Source organism: Eubalaena glacialis, chromosome 13 (assembly GCF_028564815.1).
Source record: "Eubalaena glacialis isolate mEubGla1 chromosome 13, mEubGla1.1.hap2.+ XY, whole genome shotgun sequence".
Taxonomy (NCBI): Eukaryota; Metazoa; Chordata; class Mammalia; order Artiodactyla; family Balaenidae; genus Eubalaena; species Eubalaena glacialis.
In genome coordinates, this window is record NC_083728.1 from 56,940,235 (window position 1) to 56,956,298 (window position 16,064).

At 50.6% G+C, this 16,064-nt stretch overlaps 1 protein-coding gene across 5 annotated transcripts in view; it reads left to right on the plus strand.

The window, feature by feature from the left end:
* Positions 1–16,064, plus strand: part of CRAMP1 (cramped chromatin regulator homolog 1) — a 59,218-nt gene that overhangs the window by 8,278 nt on the left and 34,876 nt on the right. For all 5 annotated transcript variants that reach the window (XM_061209487.1, XM_061209489.1, XM_061209490.1 and 2 more), the window contains 2 exons: positions 4,619–4,812; positions 10,137–10,290. In XM_061209487.1, coding sequence (XP_061065470.1) covers positions 4,619–4,812; positions 10,137–10,290 — 348 coding nt within the window. The remainder of the gene's footprint in view (positions 1–4,618; positions 4,813–10,136; positions 10,291–16,064) is intronic.

Sequence of the window (16,064 nt, forward strand, 5' to 3'; positions counted from 1 at the left end):
CCGTCCCTCTGGGATTTTGATGTATCGCTTGGAAAGAAGTTCGGCAAGCTCCAGAGGAAGGCTCAGGACGGGATTGTGTGCTGTGATGGACTGTGACGACATCCTCTGCGTCTCCCCTAGTTAAGTCACAGCATCCTCCGGAGTCTTGAGCCCTGCCACTCCCTGGCTGGTGGCACCAGGCAGTCATTGAACCTATTTCCTCATCTGTCACAGACTGAGGGGGACGTTGAGATCAAGTTCCCTCTAGCTTCTGACTTTTGTGGCTCTGTGTGTCATAAATACTGAAGCAGCCTTGACATGGTGGCAGCCACCATGATGTCATGTGTCCCAGGAGGACAACGCCCAGGTCTGGAGTGTGAGTCCGGCGCTCTGGTTTGGCTCCTGCTGCCCAGGGACCGTACGGCTTTCCCGCCTTCAGAGCCTCCATTTCGCCGTCCTGAAAAGAGGTGACTGCACACCATGGGGACAGAAGGGAGCAGGCGTCTGGACATGCTCCATGGGGCTGTGCACCTCTGTGTCCCTCACATCCAGGCCCGCGGGCATGGTGGCAGGGTGGCAGTGTGTTCGGTAGGCTGCTCCACCTGCGTCTGGGCTTCCCTGGCGGGCAGATGGGTGGTTCTGTGCTGCTTGGGTGTTGGGAGGGTGCATGCGGAGGAGGGCGGGCAGTCTAGCTTGTCCGGAGTGGATGGATGGATGGGCGGGCAGGGGAAAAGGTGGACCGAGGCCATGCGTCTGTGTCCCTCAAATGTGAGCCCTGGAGAGTGGCTGTGGCGGGGTTGGTTGTCTGGGAGACCAGAGAGGGGCTGGTTAGAATCACCTTGCTCAGAGGTGGTGTGGAGCAGGCCTGGGAAAGTGGCAGCAGAAACGGGAGAGGGGAGAAGCCAGGTGGCCCCTGAGCGGCTAGAGGACTGTGGCTTGAAGTGGGTTGTGAGGGAAGGCACTGGGTCCCAGGGGCCTGCATGGGCGAGGGGCAGGGCAAGCTGTGGAGCCCCCAGCCTGTGCCGCGTCAGTTCCCAAGCTCTCACTGAGCTTTTGCTGTGTGATGCCTGGTGCAGCTCTTCCTGCTTTCACAGAGCTCGCTGCGGGGCTCCCATTCTTGTGCATCCTTTCTCTTCTGGTTCCTCGGATACTGACGTCTCACGGTGCAGACTCTCGCTAACCCTCTTTATGGCCTCAGAAACACAGACACAGGTAGAGTGTTGACTTCGGCCCTGTGCTTTTGGCTGGGCACACACCCACTCCCACCCCCAGGGAGAGCCCCCACGCCCACTCAGTCTTGTTCAAAATTGTCTCCCCCCCCTTACCTTCCTGCTGCTTCTGTCCTCCTTGCTTGCTTCTCTGTCTTCGCCCTTCGGTCATCACTGTTTTTGTCTGAACTTTTCCTGAGTCACCATCTCGTTCTACCAGTGTCTCTGATCCTGCTTCCTGTTTTTTTTTTCTGCTTGAGCTGCAGCCCTTGAAGGAGCCTGAGGCAAAGCGGTGATGCCTCTGTCTCCTCTTCCTCATCTGAAATTTCAGGGATGTACCAGGTGCCATGTTCTCCTTCCCCCCTAAAGTTTTGTGATTTTACTTTACTTTTAAAAAGCATTCAAGGTCTAGAATGACGAGCACCAAATGTTAGAAATGGTTGCCTGAGGGTGATTTGCTTTCTTTTCTGAAAGTTCGTTTTGCTTTATTTTCCTCTACTGAGGACATACTGTTTTTGAAACGAGAGCAGGAGAGGCTGAGCATCTGTGCAGCTGACCTCTGGCCGGGGGAGAGTGGCTCGCTGCTCTGCAGTGTGGTTGGCTGCCTCGTGGGCCTCCACGGAGCCACTTTTACTGTTGTACCTTCTTTCACATCTGCTGGTTTGGTGTATTCTGTGCGCTACCCCTTAGGTCCCTTTCAGCTCAGTGATGCTTCCATTCTGTTTTTCTTCACTGTTCATCCTCCGTGTCTCAGGTCACCAGTGCTGTAATCCAGTGAAATTTCACAAAAGCCAGCAAGACGTACGCCTTATAGAATTTTTAACAATATGTGTGTGTTACTTTCAAGTATATTGACACCAGCATGGGCTGGCAAAGGTAAACCTGAGCTGTGACTGTCAGCAAGTTGCCATTGTTTTGGAAAAAGAGAGTTTAGTGAGGGTTTTGTCAAAAGTTGAAAATGACACTAAAATCCTTTGTTGTGGGTGGTGCAGAGGTAGACAGACAGCCCTTCCTCAGATGAGTACACATGAGGAACTCTGGGCTCCAAATCAACCAGAACTTCTTTTGAGAGTGGAGTTTATTTATTTATTTATTAAATATTTATTTACTTGGCTGAGTACACATGAGGAACTATGAGTACACATGAGGAACTATGGGCTCCAAATCAACCAGAACTTCTTTTGAGAGTGGAGTTTATTTATTTATTTATTAAATATTTATTTACTTGGCTGTGCCAGGTCTTAGTTTCGGCACGCAGGATCTAGTTCCCTGACCAGGGATCGAACCTGGGCCCCCTGCATTGGGAGCGGGGACTCTTAGCCACTGGACCACCAGGGAAGTCCCGAGAGTGGAGTTTAAACGGCACTCATAACCCAGTCTTCAGCTCATAACAAAGCGTCTCTGACCTACTAGAAATGGAATGAAACCGATTATCCCTGCAAATGTGCTCTAAGTTGCCACACCTGTTGAAAACATCTCGGGATGTGCTAAGCTCATTAATTAGGTCAGGGTTTGGTTCGGTTTGGTGAGGAATGGACAAAGTCAGACCACGTGTTCAGTGCGTCCTTCGCCCACTCTGGAGCTCAGAGATCCTGAGGTGCAGTTCTGTTGTGCCTGCTGGATGGGAATGGAGCAGCTGTGAAACGCTTTAAACCTGATTATGTCTTATTCTGTAACAGTGTGTTTAAGACCGTGAAGGTTGAACATTCAAATACAGTGCTGGCCAGTGGCACTTTCTGCAGTGATAGTAAGGTCCTGTGCTGTCCGGCACAGGAGCCGCTGGCCACATGTGGACACTGACTACTAGAAATGTGGCTGATGTGACTGAGGAACTGGGGTTTTTATTTTATTTAATTTTAATTAGTATTTAAATTTAAATAGCCTTGTTAGTGGCTGTCTAATTGGGCACTACAGCTCTGATAAACAGTGATTTCTGTTACCCACTCGTGTCGCTTTATGAAGGTAGCTCACTGCTAGCCTGATACACCTTTCCACATGAGAGAATCAAACGCATTCCATGTAGCCGAGTAGTTTTTTCTGCATGTATGAAAACATTCTGCTTTCTGATAGCTGACTGATGGGATCAACTGTTTTCAGATACTCCTTATGTTGATGTAATTACATGGACCCACAGCGCACAAAGACACAACAAGGTGTAAGAGGGGAGAGTGACTCCACCCCCCCAACTCCCCGCCCCATACCCCAGGCAGCCCCTGCTCTTGTGTTTCTTCAGGGATAGTCTTTGCAAGCATATGTGGAATAACGGACTTTTACTTTTTCATTTCTTTTATTTCTCATGATTGTCTTTCATCCCCTTTGGAGGCAGAGCCCTGTGAAGGGGGTGAGGGAAACGTGGCCCTGAGCCCCAGTGTGCACATGGCTGCCCAGGGCCCCCACCAGATTGTTGAGGAAGTGGATCTTGATGGAAAAGCTCATGATTATCTCATTAAGAAAGCATTTAACAATAATCTGTATTTGTTTAGCTTTTCCTGTTTTAAGTACTTTTATTTTTATGATATTCTTTTCACCCTCGTTGTTCAGAGTTTGCAGATTTCTCACCATTGGATGGTCCTGCCTTTCCGTGAAAAGAGAATGCTGGTTATCACAGGGATATGCTGGGAGTTCCCCTTCCCTCTGAGAGGAAGGAACTGAGATGGGTGGGAGGATTGGGTCAGGTCGTAAAATTGTTATCTGTGACCTTTACCTCTGGTTTATTGCCTGCGTTCTCCTGGGAGCACAGAGTTCTCAGTCCCGGGCCCGGCGTTTGGTGCCCCTGTGCTGTACTTTACGTGCTCTCCCCTCTTGGCGGGGTTTTCAAGGACTTGTCTTGAGATTAGGAACTGATGCTTTAAGAGCATTTGTGGGTTGTCGGCCACTCTCAGAACACCAGATTTTGTTGGTGGAAAGTGATCAGGAAAAAGGTCAGGAGACCTTTTTTTTTGGCCGCACTGTGCGGCATGTGGGATCTTAGTTCCCTGAACAGGGATCGAACCCTTGCCCCCTGCAGTGGAAGTGTGGAGTCCAAACCACTGGACCACCAGGGAAGTCCCAGGACTTTTAAAAGGTACTGAGGTATCACGTGGTCCATATTTAAGTATTGATTGTACCTCAAAGAAGGTAGTGTCTTATATACATTTAAATGTTTTCTTGAGTTTGAACTTCAGTTTATTTGAAAAAATAATTTCACCTCAAACCTCAATTGAGAAGGAAAGATGCCGTGTGGTTTTAGTTCACAGCGGGAAAGAAGCTGTGTGCTTCGGCGGGACCTTGTCCTTGTGCTCTGGTGGTACCACATAAATGCTCTCCTTTTACTCACTGTTTAAACTTTCTCTCGAGAGTCAGAGGTCAGGGCAGGACAATGTCACTCACTGGCGGAGCTGGGGGCGGGGCCCGGGGGGAAACAGATAGCCATATGGTTCTTTCTCTCGAAGGAGCTGACGGTGGCGGATCATCAGCTGGAAATGGGCCCGGGGTTGCCCCCGCCGCCCCTGCAGGGGGCTCTCGCTCCTCCTCCCGGAACTTAGGGTCTTCAGGCGGTGAGAAGGAAGAAGGCAAGAAGGTGCGGCGGCAGTGGGAGTCGTGGAGCACGGAGGACAAGAACACCTTCTTCGAGGGGCTGTACGAGGTGAGTGGGTCCTGCAGCCCAAGGAGGCGGCTGAAGCTCCTGGCCTCTTACCCCTTGCCTGTGGGTCCCTAGGCACAGGCCTTGACCTCTGACCTTGGCCCTTTACCTCCTCGCTGTGACTTTCAAAGCTGTTACTAGTGAGGTGGCTGTTAGGAAGTGTTTTCGTTTGCTTCTTTTCTTTTCTAAGATTCTCTGAAATACGTTCTGGCCTGAAGAGTGGTGCCCTTCCCTCTGGGCCTTCCCCTCGCAGCTGAGTGGGCCGATTCAGGAGGGATGTCCCCGAGAGGGAGGGGCCAGGGGACACTTGCCACATCAGAGCAGCCAGCACAACCCAGAGAGACGTCACAGCTGACTGGGGACAGAGTGGCAAGTCCTAAACATAGAGAAGCTCCTCCCCCATCCCACGGCCCAATGAAATGGCTGTGCTCCCTGCCAGCCATTTTTACTTCCGGGTTTTGTTTCTTCACATCTTTGTAGTTATAGAGAACATACTTTTTTATTAACGTTAAATGCATTTTTCAGGTGTTTTGTAGTTCTTTTGCTCAGTATTTTTTTAATGCTTATAAATATTCTGCTTCAGATGAAGGCAACTATGACCCACATGCTCACTGCCTGTTTTTGTAAATCAAGTTTTATTGGAACACAGCTCAGCCTCTTTACTTGTACATTGTCTTTGACTACAGTGTGGTTCCTGCAGTACCTGTGGCCCTGCAACACCTAAATATTTACCCTCTGGCCAGTCCTTGTTCTACTTAACCATTTTCGTATTGTTGATTGTTGTGGTTCCTTCTGGATTCTGTTGTAAATAATGCTACCGTGGACATCTTTGTGCACATTCCATATTTTAGACTTCTTCTTTGGGATGTAGTATCAAGAGTAGGTTACTTGGTCAGTGAGCCGTATTCTTTTACTAGTGAACTAACTGGAGTGATAGAAAAGTCTAGCCAAGCCTGTGAAACAAGGCTCAGAGGAAGGAGGCTTTGGAACTGAAACCATGGAGTGTTCATAGATCAGGAGACACCTGACTATGGGCAGAGAACAGGACGCAGAGCCGAGTTCAGGGCTTTCCCGTGGCTGGCCTGCCCCCTTCCGGGGTCGATGGTTCTGTTCTGCCCTTCCTGGCTGGAGGAGGCCATGTGTTGGTGCTGCCTGACTCTGTTGTCCGAGGAGAGAATGAAATGTCCACATGAGGCTTGTTCCAGTAGACGCGAAGTCATTCAAACACATTCAAGTGTGTTCCTTTTCTTCCCTCGACAGTTCTAGGGTAAAGTACAGAGGCTGTTCTTTTATAGATTATATGCCCAAATGGTGCCTTCTTTAAGCTGTTTGTTAGGCATAGAAGACTTGTGATTCCTGGCGTGTTCTCAGAATCAGCAACCATTGCTGACTCTCACCTGAAATAGTTACTGCTTTGGTGTGGCCCCTCTGTCTTGGGGAGAAGGTGGGCTCTGCAGGCAGTCTGGCTACTCGGTTGCAGGAGCGTGGGGGAGACGTGGTTGTTGATGAAAAGCAGGGGAAGAAATCCGTGTTAATGACCTGCCCTTACCTTTCTTCAGGGGAATTAGTTCATTCCCCTCTCATCGGGCTAGGCTTCTTGTTTTAACTTTTCTACCAGGTAGGTATTTTGAGGTCTCCTGAAATCCTTGATTAATAGTAGTAATAATTTATAATTGTCTATTCAGGTCACTTAATGCTTTCCACTGTTGGTACTATTGGTGTATCCCAAATTGTGTGTGTGTGTGTGTGTATGTGTGTGTGTGTGAGAGAGAGAGAGAGTGCATGCACAAGTGTGGGCTTTATGTCTGTTGCCGCGTGTGTCTGACCAAAACTTAGTGAGACTGTGGTGCGGCCTTGATGACCGGCTGGTCGGCTAGGGCGTATATAACCACGAGCATCTTCGCCCGTGGGGCGTGGTGCTCAGCACAGGCCTCTGCAGTGTTGATGAAGGTCGTCCCTGCCTTTCTGATGCACTCTCGTCTGACTGAGCTATGCCTCAAGTGACGAGACCCAGCTCAGAGCAACGCAGAGGGGCAAGACCAAGCATTGAGCAGCTCTCAGAACTGAACTGTGAGGGAGCCGGAGGGGCTGGATCAAGCCTGACTGTGTGCAGGGACTCCCACGGTGTCACTGGGCCTCTGTCTGTCACCCCGTGTGTTGGGGGTGACATTTCTGTGCTTATTCTCTCCTGCTTCAGATGCTCCCCAGGGGCGAGAGTGCCTCCCCAACCCCTCCTCCATGCTAGTAAGGACAGTTCTGGGCACAACTCAGCTTGGCTGGTCCTATCCCAGACTCCTCCCTGTGGCCAGGGGTAAAGGTTGTGGCCCCCATGACAGGGAGCTGGCGGGAAGGCCAGTGGGATGAACGCCTGGACCAGCGTGGTTGTCCTTGACATCCTCTACACTCCATTTCACAAAGCCTGTTGCCGACTTTTCCTTTTCCCTTCTTACGTCTGTCTGTCCGTCCGTATTGCTTTCCAGTCTTGATTCCTATCTTACTCGCAGCCGCGTGGCCAGCATCTTCTGCTTGCATTTCACTGGGTCGATAATTGCTGGAGGCCTCATCTCTGCTGTGCTTCCCCTTCCGTATTCTGTCTGCAGTTCCCAGTGTCCTACAAATCCAGCTGCTGGGCATCTCCTGTTTCCTGCCATCTCTGTGACAGCTGTACGAATGCGAGTTCTCGTTTCAGTCTTTGAAATGTGTTCTTCACCTCCATATAGTTTTCTCTTTCAACTTTGCCTTTTTCACTGTTGCTGTTGTTGCCACCACCCTTTATTTACCTAGTTCATTGCTAAGTATAGAAATGCAAAGAAGTCCCCCCTAAGGGGCTGGCAGTCTTACTGGGAAAACGTAACAGGCACAGAAGAAGTGGGACTCTCAGAAGGTATATGCTGACGGATGCCACAAGAGTTCAGAAGGCAGCGTCCTTTGAGAACGCAGGATAAGGAGTCGCAAAGCCCAGATTCTAGTCCCCATCTGGGCCGTCAGGTCACCTCTGGGTTCGTTAACCCAGCTATGAAAAGAAGTCCTGAGATTTAGAGGCCGTGTGTGTTTGTTCGCGTCACGGTTCTGGTCAAGAGCTGAGGGGAGTTTTGTGAGGGAGGTGGTGCCTGAGCTGGACGCTGGAGGAAGGCATTTTAGGTGCAGCTCTGCCTTGCTCTGGTTCACCTGCCATTGCTTCTTTTAAAACAGTGAGTGAGCTTTCATTCTTTGAGGATTTTTACTTTTTGTTTTGGCTGCACCGTACGACATGTGGGATCTTAGTTCCCTGACCAGGGATCGAACCCACGCCCCATGCAGTGGAAGTGTCTATTCTTAACCACTGGACTGCCAGGGAAGTCCCATAGCATTTTTACTTTTTGACCTTAAATTTTGAGACGATTTCAGAGTTGGAAAAAGCTGCAAAAAGCGTACAGAGAATTCTCACACGCCGTTTACCCTGCTTTCCTGACACCCACGTAACTGCAGGGTGACCAGCAAAATGAGAGTTAGTGTAATGTCATCAGTATTTGCACTGATGTCCTATTCTGGTTCAGGACCCCACGTTGCATTTGGTTGCCATGGCTCCTGGGTCCTCCCACCTGGAACAGGTCCCTCAGTCTTCCCTTTTATTCCTGGTCTCTCATGACCTTGAAATTTTTGAAGATTCCAAGTCTGTTCATTCATAGAGTGGCCCTCATTGGGCTTACCTGATGTTTCCGCACGGATAAGTTCATGTTTTGTGTTTTCTGTCAAGAGTACCGTGGGATTGCTGTGCATCCTTGGTGCATCCTGTCCAGAGTGTGCAATGCGATCTGTCTCAGGCCTGGCTGTGTGAACCTTGGTCACTGCATTCAGGTGGCATCTCCCAGGTTCTCCACTGCCAAGTCTTTTTTTCTTTTTTTTTTTTTACTTTGAGACTGTGTAAATACCCTGTTTCTCATCATTCTTTCTCCCACTAATTTAAGCAACCATTGCCTCTTCTTACCTGGAAAAACTATTACTGTGGTGTTTACCCAGTGATGACCTTCTGATTCTGTTATTCTTTCTACATTTATTAAGTGGAAATCCCATGCAAGGAAAAGCTCTCCCTTCTCCTCCATTTATGTATTTATTCAATTATTTCTTTATACCTGTGTGGACTCAGGGATACTTATTCTCTTCCATGGGTCATAATCCATTCATATCATTGTGATTTTGTTGCCCAGATTGTTCTAGATTTGCCCACTGGGAGCCTCTTCAGGTTGGCTGCTGTGTCCTTCTAACATGTTCCCCTTACGCTTTGAGCACTTTCTCACTTTCTGGCACCACAAGATATTCTAGACTCACCTGGTATTTTCCCTGCCCCAGACCTGGCATTGGCCATTTCTCCAAGGAGCCGTGGTTCCTTTTGGAAAGTGGGATTTAGAAACCAAGATCTGGGTACCAGAGGTGCTCATTGCTGCTGGGGTGCCATTACCTCCAGGTCCTTCCCAGTGCTTCTTGCTGGCTTGGTTTTGATGAGAGTATCAGTAGTTGATGAGTAGTATCAGTAGTTGGTTCTCATTGCATCAGTACCTGAACAGCACTGATGGGGACTGTGTTCTCTGGAACATAAATTCCATTCTGAAAATCTAAGATGTACTCAGCTTTTACATGGAGGTGTTGAAGGAAGGCCCACAGATGTATTCAGAGCATATTCTGCATGATTCTCTTAATAAACATTCATATTTGTTATCCCTGTTCGAACATAGAGTACCTTTTGTATGATCAAATCAGTGAAGCTGTTTTTGAATAGTTGATTTGTTGTTTTATTTTAAGGTGCCAGATATACAGCACCCTGAGCCCCCCCATCCTTGTGTTGTGTCTTCTGGTTATTGTCTTCATGGGGGTGTCTCGTTTCATGGGCTCTAAAGAACTCTGGAGATTAAGCCCTTTGTCTAAGTGTTGAGCTTCATGTTTCTACTGCTCCGGGGTCCTTGCCTCACTGGTATCCACGTGCTATGATAGTTCTGTTGCTGCTTTATCCATTATTCTGATTGAAACCTGAGGTTCTGGGGAAGCCAGGTTGAAGTTCATGCACAAGTAGAAGCCGTGAAGGACACTTGCTTAACCACAGCGGTCCCTTTTCTCCCTTTTCAGGAAGTGTCTGCATTGTACAGAAGGCTGCCTTGTTGTAACCTCGTGTTTTGTTTTTTTTTTAACACCTTTATTGGAGTATAATTGCTCTACAATGGTGTGTTAGTTCCTGCTTTATAACAAAGTGAATCAGCCATACATATACATATATCCCCATATCTCCTCCCTCTTGCGTCTCCCTCCCACCCTCCCTATAACCTCGTGCTTTTAATGTGGACTTTCTTTTCCAGCATGGGAAAGACTTTGAAGCGATTCAGAACAACATTGCTCTGAAATACAAGAAGAAAGGCAAGCCCGCCAGCATGGTGAAGAACAAGGAGCAGGTCCGGCACTTCTACTATCGCACGTGGCACAAGATCACCAAGTACATCGACTTCGACAACGGTGAGTGCCTAGGCCGGCTTCCTGGGGCCAGAGGCGGGGTGGCTTCTGGTCCAGGAGCGTGGCTTCCGCAAACCTGCAGGCCACACCTTCTGGCATTATTCTCACCCAGCCACATGGCCTGGGATGTACTCACCTATGGTGCTTTGGCTGACAGGAGGCCTCGTAACTGGTGGTCAGGCTTAGTTACAAGGAAGCCTGTGGTGTCTGAGTCCCTGGCTTGCTCCCCCCCTGGGAGGGAGGGCACCGTGGTCCAGAATCACACCTCCCCGTTGCCCGCCCTTCTCCCAAGGGGGCCCCAGTGGGGTGAGGGTCGGGCAGGGCCTGGTGTGCGTCAGCGCGGGTGGAGGGCTGGCGTTCCAGGGCTTTTCCCAGGCTCTTTTTCCAGGCTCTGTGTCTGAGTCCAGTTTGTGTGGCGCCATCTTTAATTCATGAGTCTAGGTCATCGCCAGGTGCGGTTCTGACTTCCTGCTCAGAGCACCTCTGTCCTAAGGGAAGGCATTGCTGCCTCCTGTGTCCACACGCTGGAAGAATCCTGTGTCTGTGTCGTTCCTGCTGCTTCTCTCGTCTCTCGGTCTCTCCACATGTGTGCTTCCACCGACTGCACTGATTTCTGACACACCCTCCAAATAACATCAGTTCTGATCCAGAATAATTGTGGTTGCTGTGGTCACGTCACTCCCCTTTGAACCTTTGCCTGTACCCTGCAGGTGTTCTCTTGGCCAGTCAGTGTGTCCTAGCCTCCCCCCGCTGACCCATCTGGCTCTCCTCGCTGGCTTTCCCTTAGGTCGGGATGCCAGGGCCAGGGATTCCTCCTCCGGCCTTAGAAAGGCCCAGAGACAGTGATTCAAGCTGTCTTTTTCTGTAGAAGGTCAGATGGTGAATATTGATATTTTTGGCTTTGGGGTTTTATGGTCTTTATTGAAACCACTTCACCCTGCTTTCTAGCTCATTGTGGATAATACATAGAGGAATGCATGTTGCTGCAGTTGCCTGTTTACAAAGAGAGCCCTTGGGCCGGATCTGGCCTGCGATTTGCTGTCCTCTGCCCTGGAGAAGTCCTTCCTCCCTGCCATCGGCCAGCGCTGGGGCTCTCAGGGACTGGGAGGTCCCAGGGTCTGGTGATGGTTGTTATGGTCACTGCATTTCCCATCTGGTTCTGTTTTTTTTTTTTGGCCACGCCACGTGGCTTGCAGGATCTTAGTTCCCTGACCAGGGACTGAACCCGGGCCCCAGCAGTGAAAGCGCAGAGTCCTAACCACTGGACCGCCAGGGAATCCCCATCTGGTTCTGTCCTAAGACAGTGTCCCCTGAATGTATTTCCCTTTGAATCTTTGGGGGCATCTCTTACTCACCTGTCAGTGTTTCTGGTTCTACTCCGAGCTTCTCAGATCTGTCCTCACCGCCCGGCCTGCCTTGGTCCTGCCCTAGACCAGTGCTGCTCTCCCACTGTCCGGTCCTGCCCTTCCTAACCCAGCCTTTGAGCTGTGAGATCCACATAAGATGCTCATCTGCCCGGCCATTCCCTTGCCTGAGCCCCCTCCCTCTGCCCCACCAGAGGCCCGCACCATGACCTGCCACGGCCCCGGGGAATGGAGTCACCTCCCTCCTTACCTGCACTTTCCTTCACACCTTGACTCCTGCCACACTCCTGCCACTCCCACCTGGTTGTCCTCCCTAACCTGTTCACCAGGACTCAGCTCCTGTGTCAGTTGTCCCAGAAATCCTCCCCTGAATCCTCTCTTGTCCCCACTGCTGCCTGTGGTTGGGCACGTGGCGTGCTCTTCCCTGGAGGTGCCTGTAATGCGCTTGCTCGGGCAGAGGAGAAAGCCCCGGCTCGGCGATGGAGGCCCTGGCCCCTGTCCACCCCAACGATGCGGGGAGTGGAGGTCCGAGTCCGGGCAGCATCCTCTTCCCATTGTACCCCTCTCGCTCTGTCTCCTGACTTTTGTCTGCCTTACAAGTACTGTTTTCACATCACCTTTTCATGTTGATGTAGAATTTCTTCATGTGTTTGTTTTTTAAATGACATCTGTTTTAGTTTTTTCAGTATTGGTAAGTTTTCTTAACCTAATGCTTGGTGATCAGTTCTTTTTTTAATTAATTAATTTTTTATTTATTTGGCTGCGTCAGGTCTTAGTAGCAGCATGCGGCATCTTTCGTTGCGGTGCACGGGCTTCTCTCTGTTTGTGGCACGTGGGCTCAGTAGTTGTGGCACGGCATGTGAGATCTTAGTTCCCTGACCAGGACTTGAACCTGCGTTCCCTGCATAGGAAGGTGGATTCTTAACCACTGGACCACCAGGGAAGTCCCTCCATGTGTTTTTTATTAAATGTATTTCTTTGAGTGGAGATACTACAAATGAATACATTTTACCTCTCCTTTTGGATTTGCAAGTCACTTAACAGTGTTTTTAAATAACGCAGGGTGGATATCTTTATTCATATAGCACTTTTCTTCAGATAAATTCACACAATTGAGGTAAAATTATACTATCATTACTGCTAATTGTCTCATTGTGAGCACCCCGTCACAGCACTGTCTGACAACCCTCCGGGAAGATGCGTGCCCGGCCCTCTGTCCTGGGGGTCTGTCTGCCTCTCCCCGCATTTCCCATCTGGTTCTGTCCATGACAGAGGCAGGAAGGAGCAACTGACAGACAAGTGCATGTTACTCTGGGCAAGGCCTGTTTCACGAGGCCCCACGTGCAGTGCCTGCTTTCTGCTGAGTTTATGACCCCACCGAGGTTCTCTCTGGCCAGTTAAATCCTTTTGCTTCTCACAAGTCTTTTTAAGGTATCTTTCCTGCTTAAAAGCCTTCCGCTTCAGGGGCCACCCGTCCAGCCTGACATCTTGATGAGGAAGATACAACACAAACAGAATGGTGGCTCCAACCTCTTCTAGTGCCATATCTGTGTAGTGAGGTTGCTGCTCCTTCTAGGGACCCTGGGAAGTGGGCGCTCAGTTTCCACGCTTTGCAGCAGTCCCTCGGTCTGACCCACAAGTCTTTTGCTACTGGTGTGTGTGTGTTTGCGCGTGCATGTGCACGGGCGCACACGCGTGTGCTCTCAGTGTCCATGTGGCCATGAACGTAAGCCTCTCTGTGGCTGTGGTGCATTGTGGCAAGTCGGCAGCATTTTGTTCTTTGTCAGGCCGTCTCCACGGAGTCTGTGTGTCTGCTAGCTGTGTTCATCCTTAGCTCAGACTGTTGCTCACATCCCTAGCTGATTTGAAAATATCGACTCTGGTCCTGTCGAGTCCAGTGTGCTGTTGTTATTATCTGTCGTCATCACGAACACCCTCCCTTCCTCCAGGCTGGCACGCAGAAACGAGTTTTAGCTGTTTGGCTCTTTCTCTGTCTTCTGCATTTTTCTTTTTTGTTGTTACATAGTCTGTTCTTTCTGAAAGTCATTCCACGAGAGCAGGTCTTTCATCTGCTTTGGCTGGTCTCAAAACACTCTCTTCCAACATGCGGCCTCAGCAACACGAGAAGGGGAAGGGGGTAGGAAGCTACCTGGAGATCAGGCGGTGGGGGGTGATTCCAGGAGCCGTGCTCTAGCACGTTCTGTGCTTTCACCACCACCAGGCTATGGGCAGAGTGGACCACCCAGGCTCCCGGTGTGGACGTGGTGCATCGTCTGCCCCGAGGTCCAGAGGCGTGTTGCAGGGCGGCCACACTGGGCTCTGTGGGACATCTAGAGTGGATGTGTCTTTCCTGGATATTTTTGTCACCTCCGCCTGCTGGACAGCCTCCTAAACTCCCCTCCCCCACTGGAGGTATCATTCCCCTTCAGCCCTTTTTCCAACTTGGATGAAGGGTGGACGCATCAGCCGCCCTCAGTTCCACAGTCAGCTCTGCAGGGTCAGCCCCGCCGGGGCCATTCTCCCTTCTCTGCAGTGTCTTCTTTTTTTTAACTTTTTAAAAAAAATTTATTTATTTTTGGCTGCGTTGGGTCTTCGTTGCTGCGCTTGGGCTTTCTCTAGTTGCAGTGAGCGGGGGCTACTCTTCATTGCAGTACACGGGCTTCTCATTGCAGTGGCTTCTCTTGTTGCGGAGCATGGGCTCTAGGCACGTGGGCTTCAGTAGTTGTGGCACACAGGCTCAGTAGTTGTGGCTTACGGGCTCTAGAGTGCAGGCTCAGTAGTTGTGGCACATGGGCTTAGTTGCTCTGTGGCATGTGGGATCTTCCCAGACCAGGGCTCGAACCCTTGTCCCCTGCATTGGCAGGCGGATTCTTAACCACTGCGCCACCAGGGAAGCCCCTCTGCAGTGTCTTCTGCCTGACCCACATGCCCTTGGTGTCCCGGTGTGGCCCCATGGGAAGTGCCTTCTTTCTGTTGAGCCGAGGGCTGCACCGAGGTCTCTCGCTGGTCCTGATCACCTTTCAGAGCTGGTGGCAGCCGGTTGACCGCGTGAGGCCAGAGGCCTGCCCGCCTCTTGGTGCTGCACTGGTGGTCACACTGGGTTCCACGCTGTGCAGCTGTTTCGCAGCCCCTCCCCCAGCCCCGGCAACCACGGAGCCACAGATCTCTGTCTCTCCTGGACGCTTCATATCAGTGGAGTCATACAATGCGGGGCCTTTAGTGTCCGGTTTCTTTCACTGAGCATGATGTTTTCCAGGTGCATCCAGATTGTAGGGTGTGTTAGGCTTTTTTAGGGTCCGTTCATTCCTTTCTATGGCTGAGTACTGTTCCATTGCCTGAAAGCCCACGTTTGTTTATCGACTGCATAGTGGATCGTAAGGTTCCTGAGTAGCGGTCCCTGTGAGAGTCCGCTGAGACTATTGGTCTTTCTCTCAGGAGAACCTTCAGGAATTGTTGGCGTGTGGTGTTACCAGAGCCCAGGCTCCTCAGAGGCTATCCGAGGTTCAGAATCCTTGTTTTAGGTCATTCATTCAGAACTTTACTTTCTATTTACTAATATACTTTTCTTTTCCTTTCCTATTGTTGTAATCACACACAGCCAAATCTTTGAAAGGGGGTCTCTGGGGAGAGAACAGCTGTGAGAGGGACACATGGCAGTGGTCATTGCCCTGTGAGATGATCGGAAAGGGGCCAACTGGGCAGTAACCAGGCTTACAAGGTGCTGTCAGGCTTGGCTTCACACAATACAGAGACTCAAGGTAACAGTGGCTTGAGCACGTGAGGATTTCTTTCCTGGAGTCAGAGACGCCTGCAGGTAGGTGTCCAGGGCGGGCATCGGGGCCGAATCAGTCTACTATAGAGCCTCTGGAGCCTCCCTCAGCACTTCTGCTCATACCTGGTAGTGTGGTCTCCTCCAGCCACGAGCAGGCTGTACATGGGCTGGCTTAACCCTGCGTGTTGCCTCCCAAATCACACTGTGGTCTGCTGCTGACAAGCAAGGGGGCGTCCGGAGCACTCAAGCCGCATTTCCTCTTCCTTCTGGCCCCAGGCCTGGGGCGAGTTGTCTGTCGTCCCAGGAGGCATAAGAGGTGGGCCTCCTTGGTTCCCGTGCTGCCAGCCCCTCGTGGAGCTTGGGTGGGTTCTCTGCACAGAGAGGTGGTCCTGACCCTCCTCTGCCTCGCTGAAGCTGGCCATGCTGGACGTCCCGTTTTCCCCTCTGGGGATGTTGCTCTGCCTGTTATGACTAGTTTTCTAAACCACCCTCTTTTTCTCTTTTAACTTTTTATTTTGAAAATTGCAAAAACAGCATCGTGTTGCCGTGTACTCTGCCCAGTGTCCCCTGATGTTAACACCCTGTGGTCCATGGTGCAGTGGTCAAAGCCAAGAAGTGTCCCCCAGCACCCTGGTGTGCGC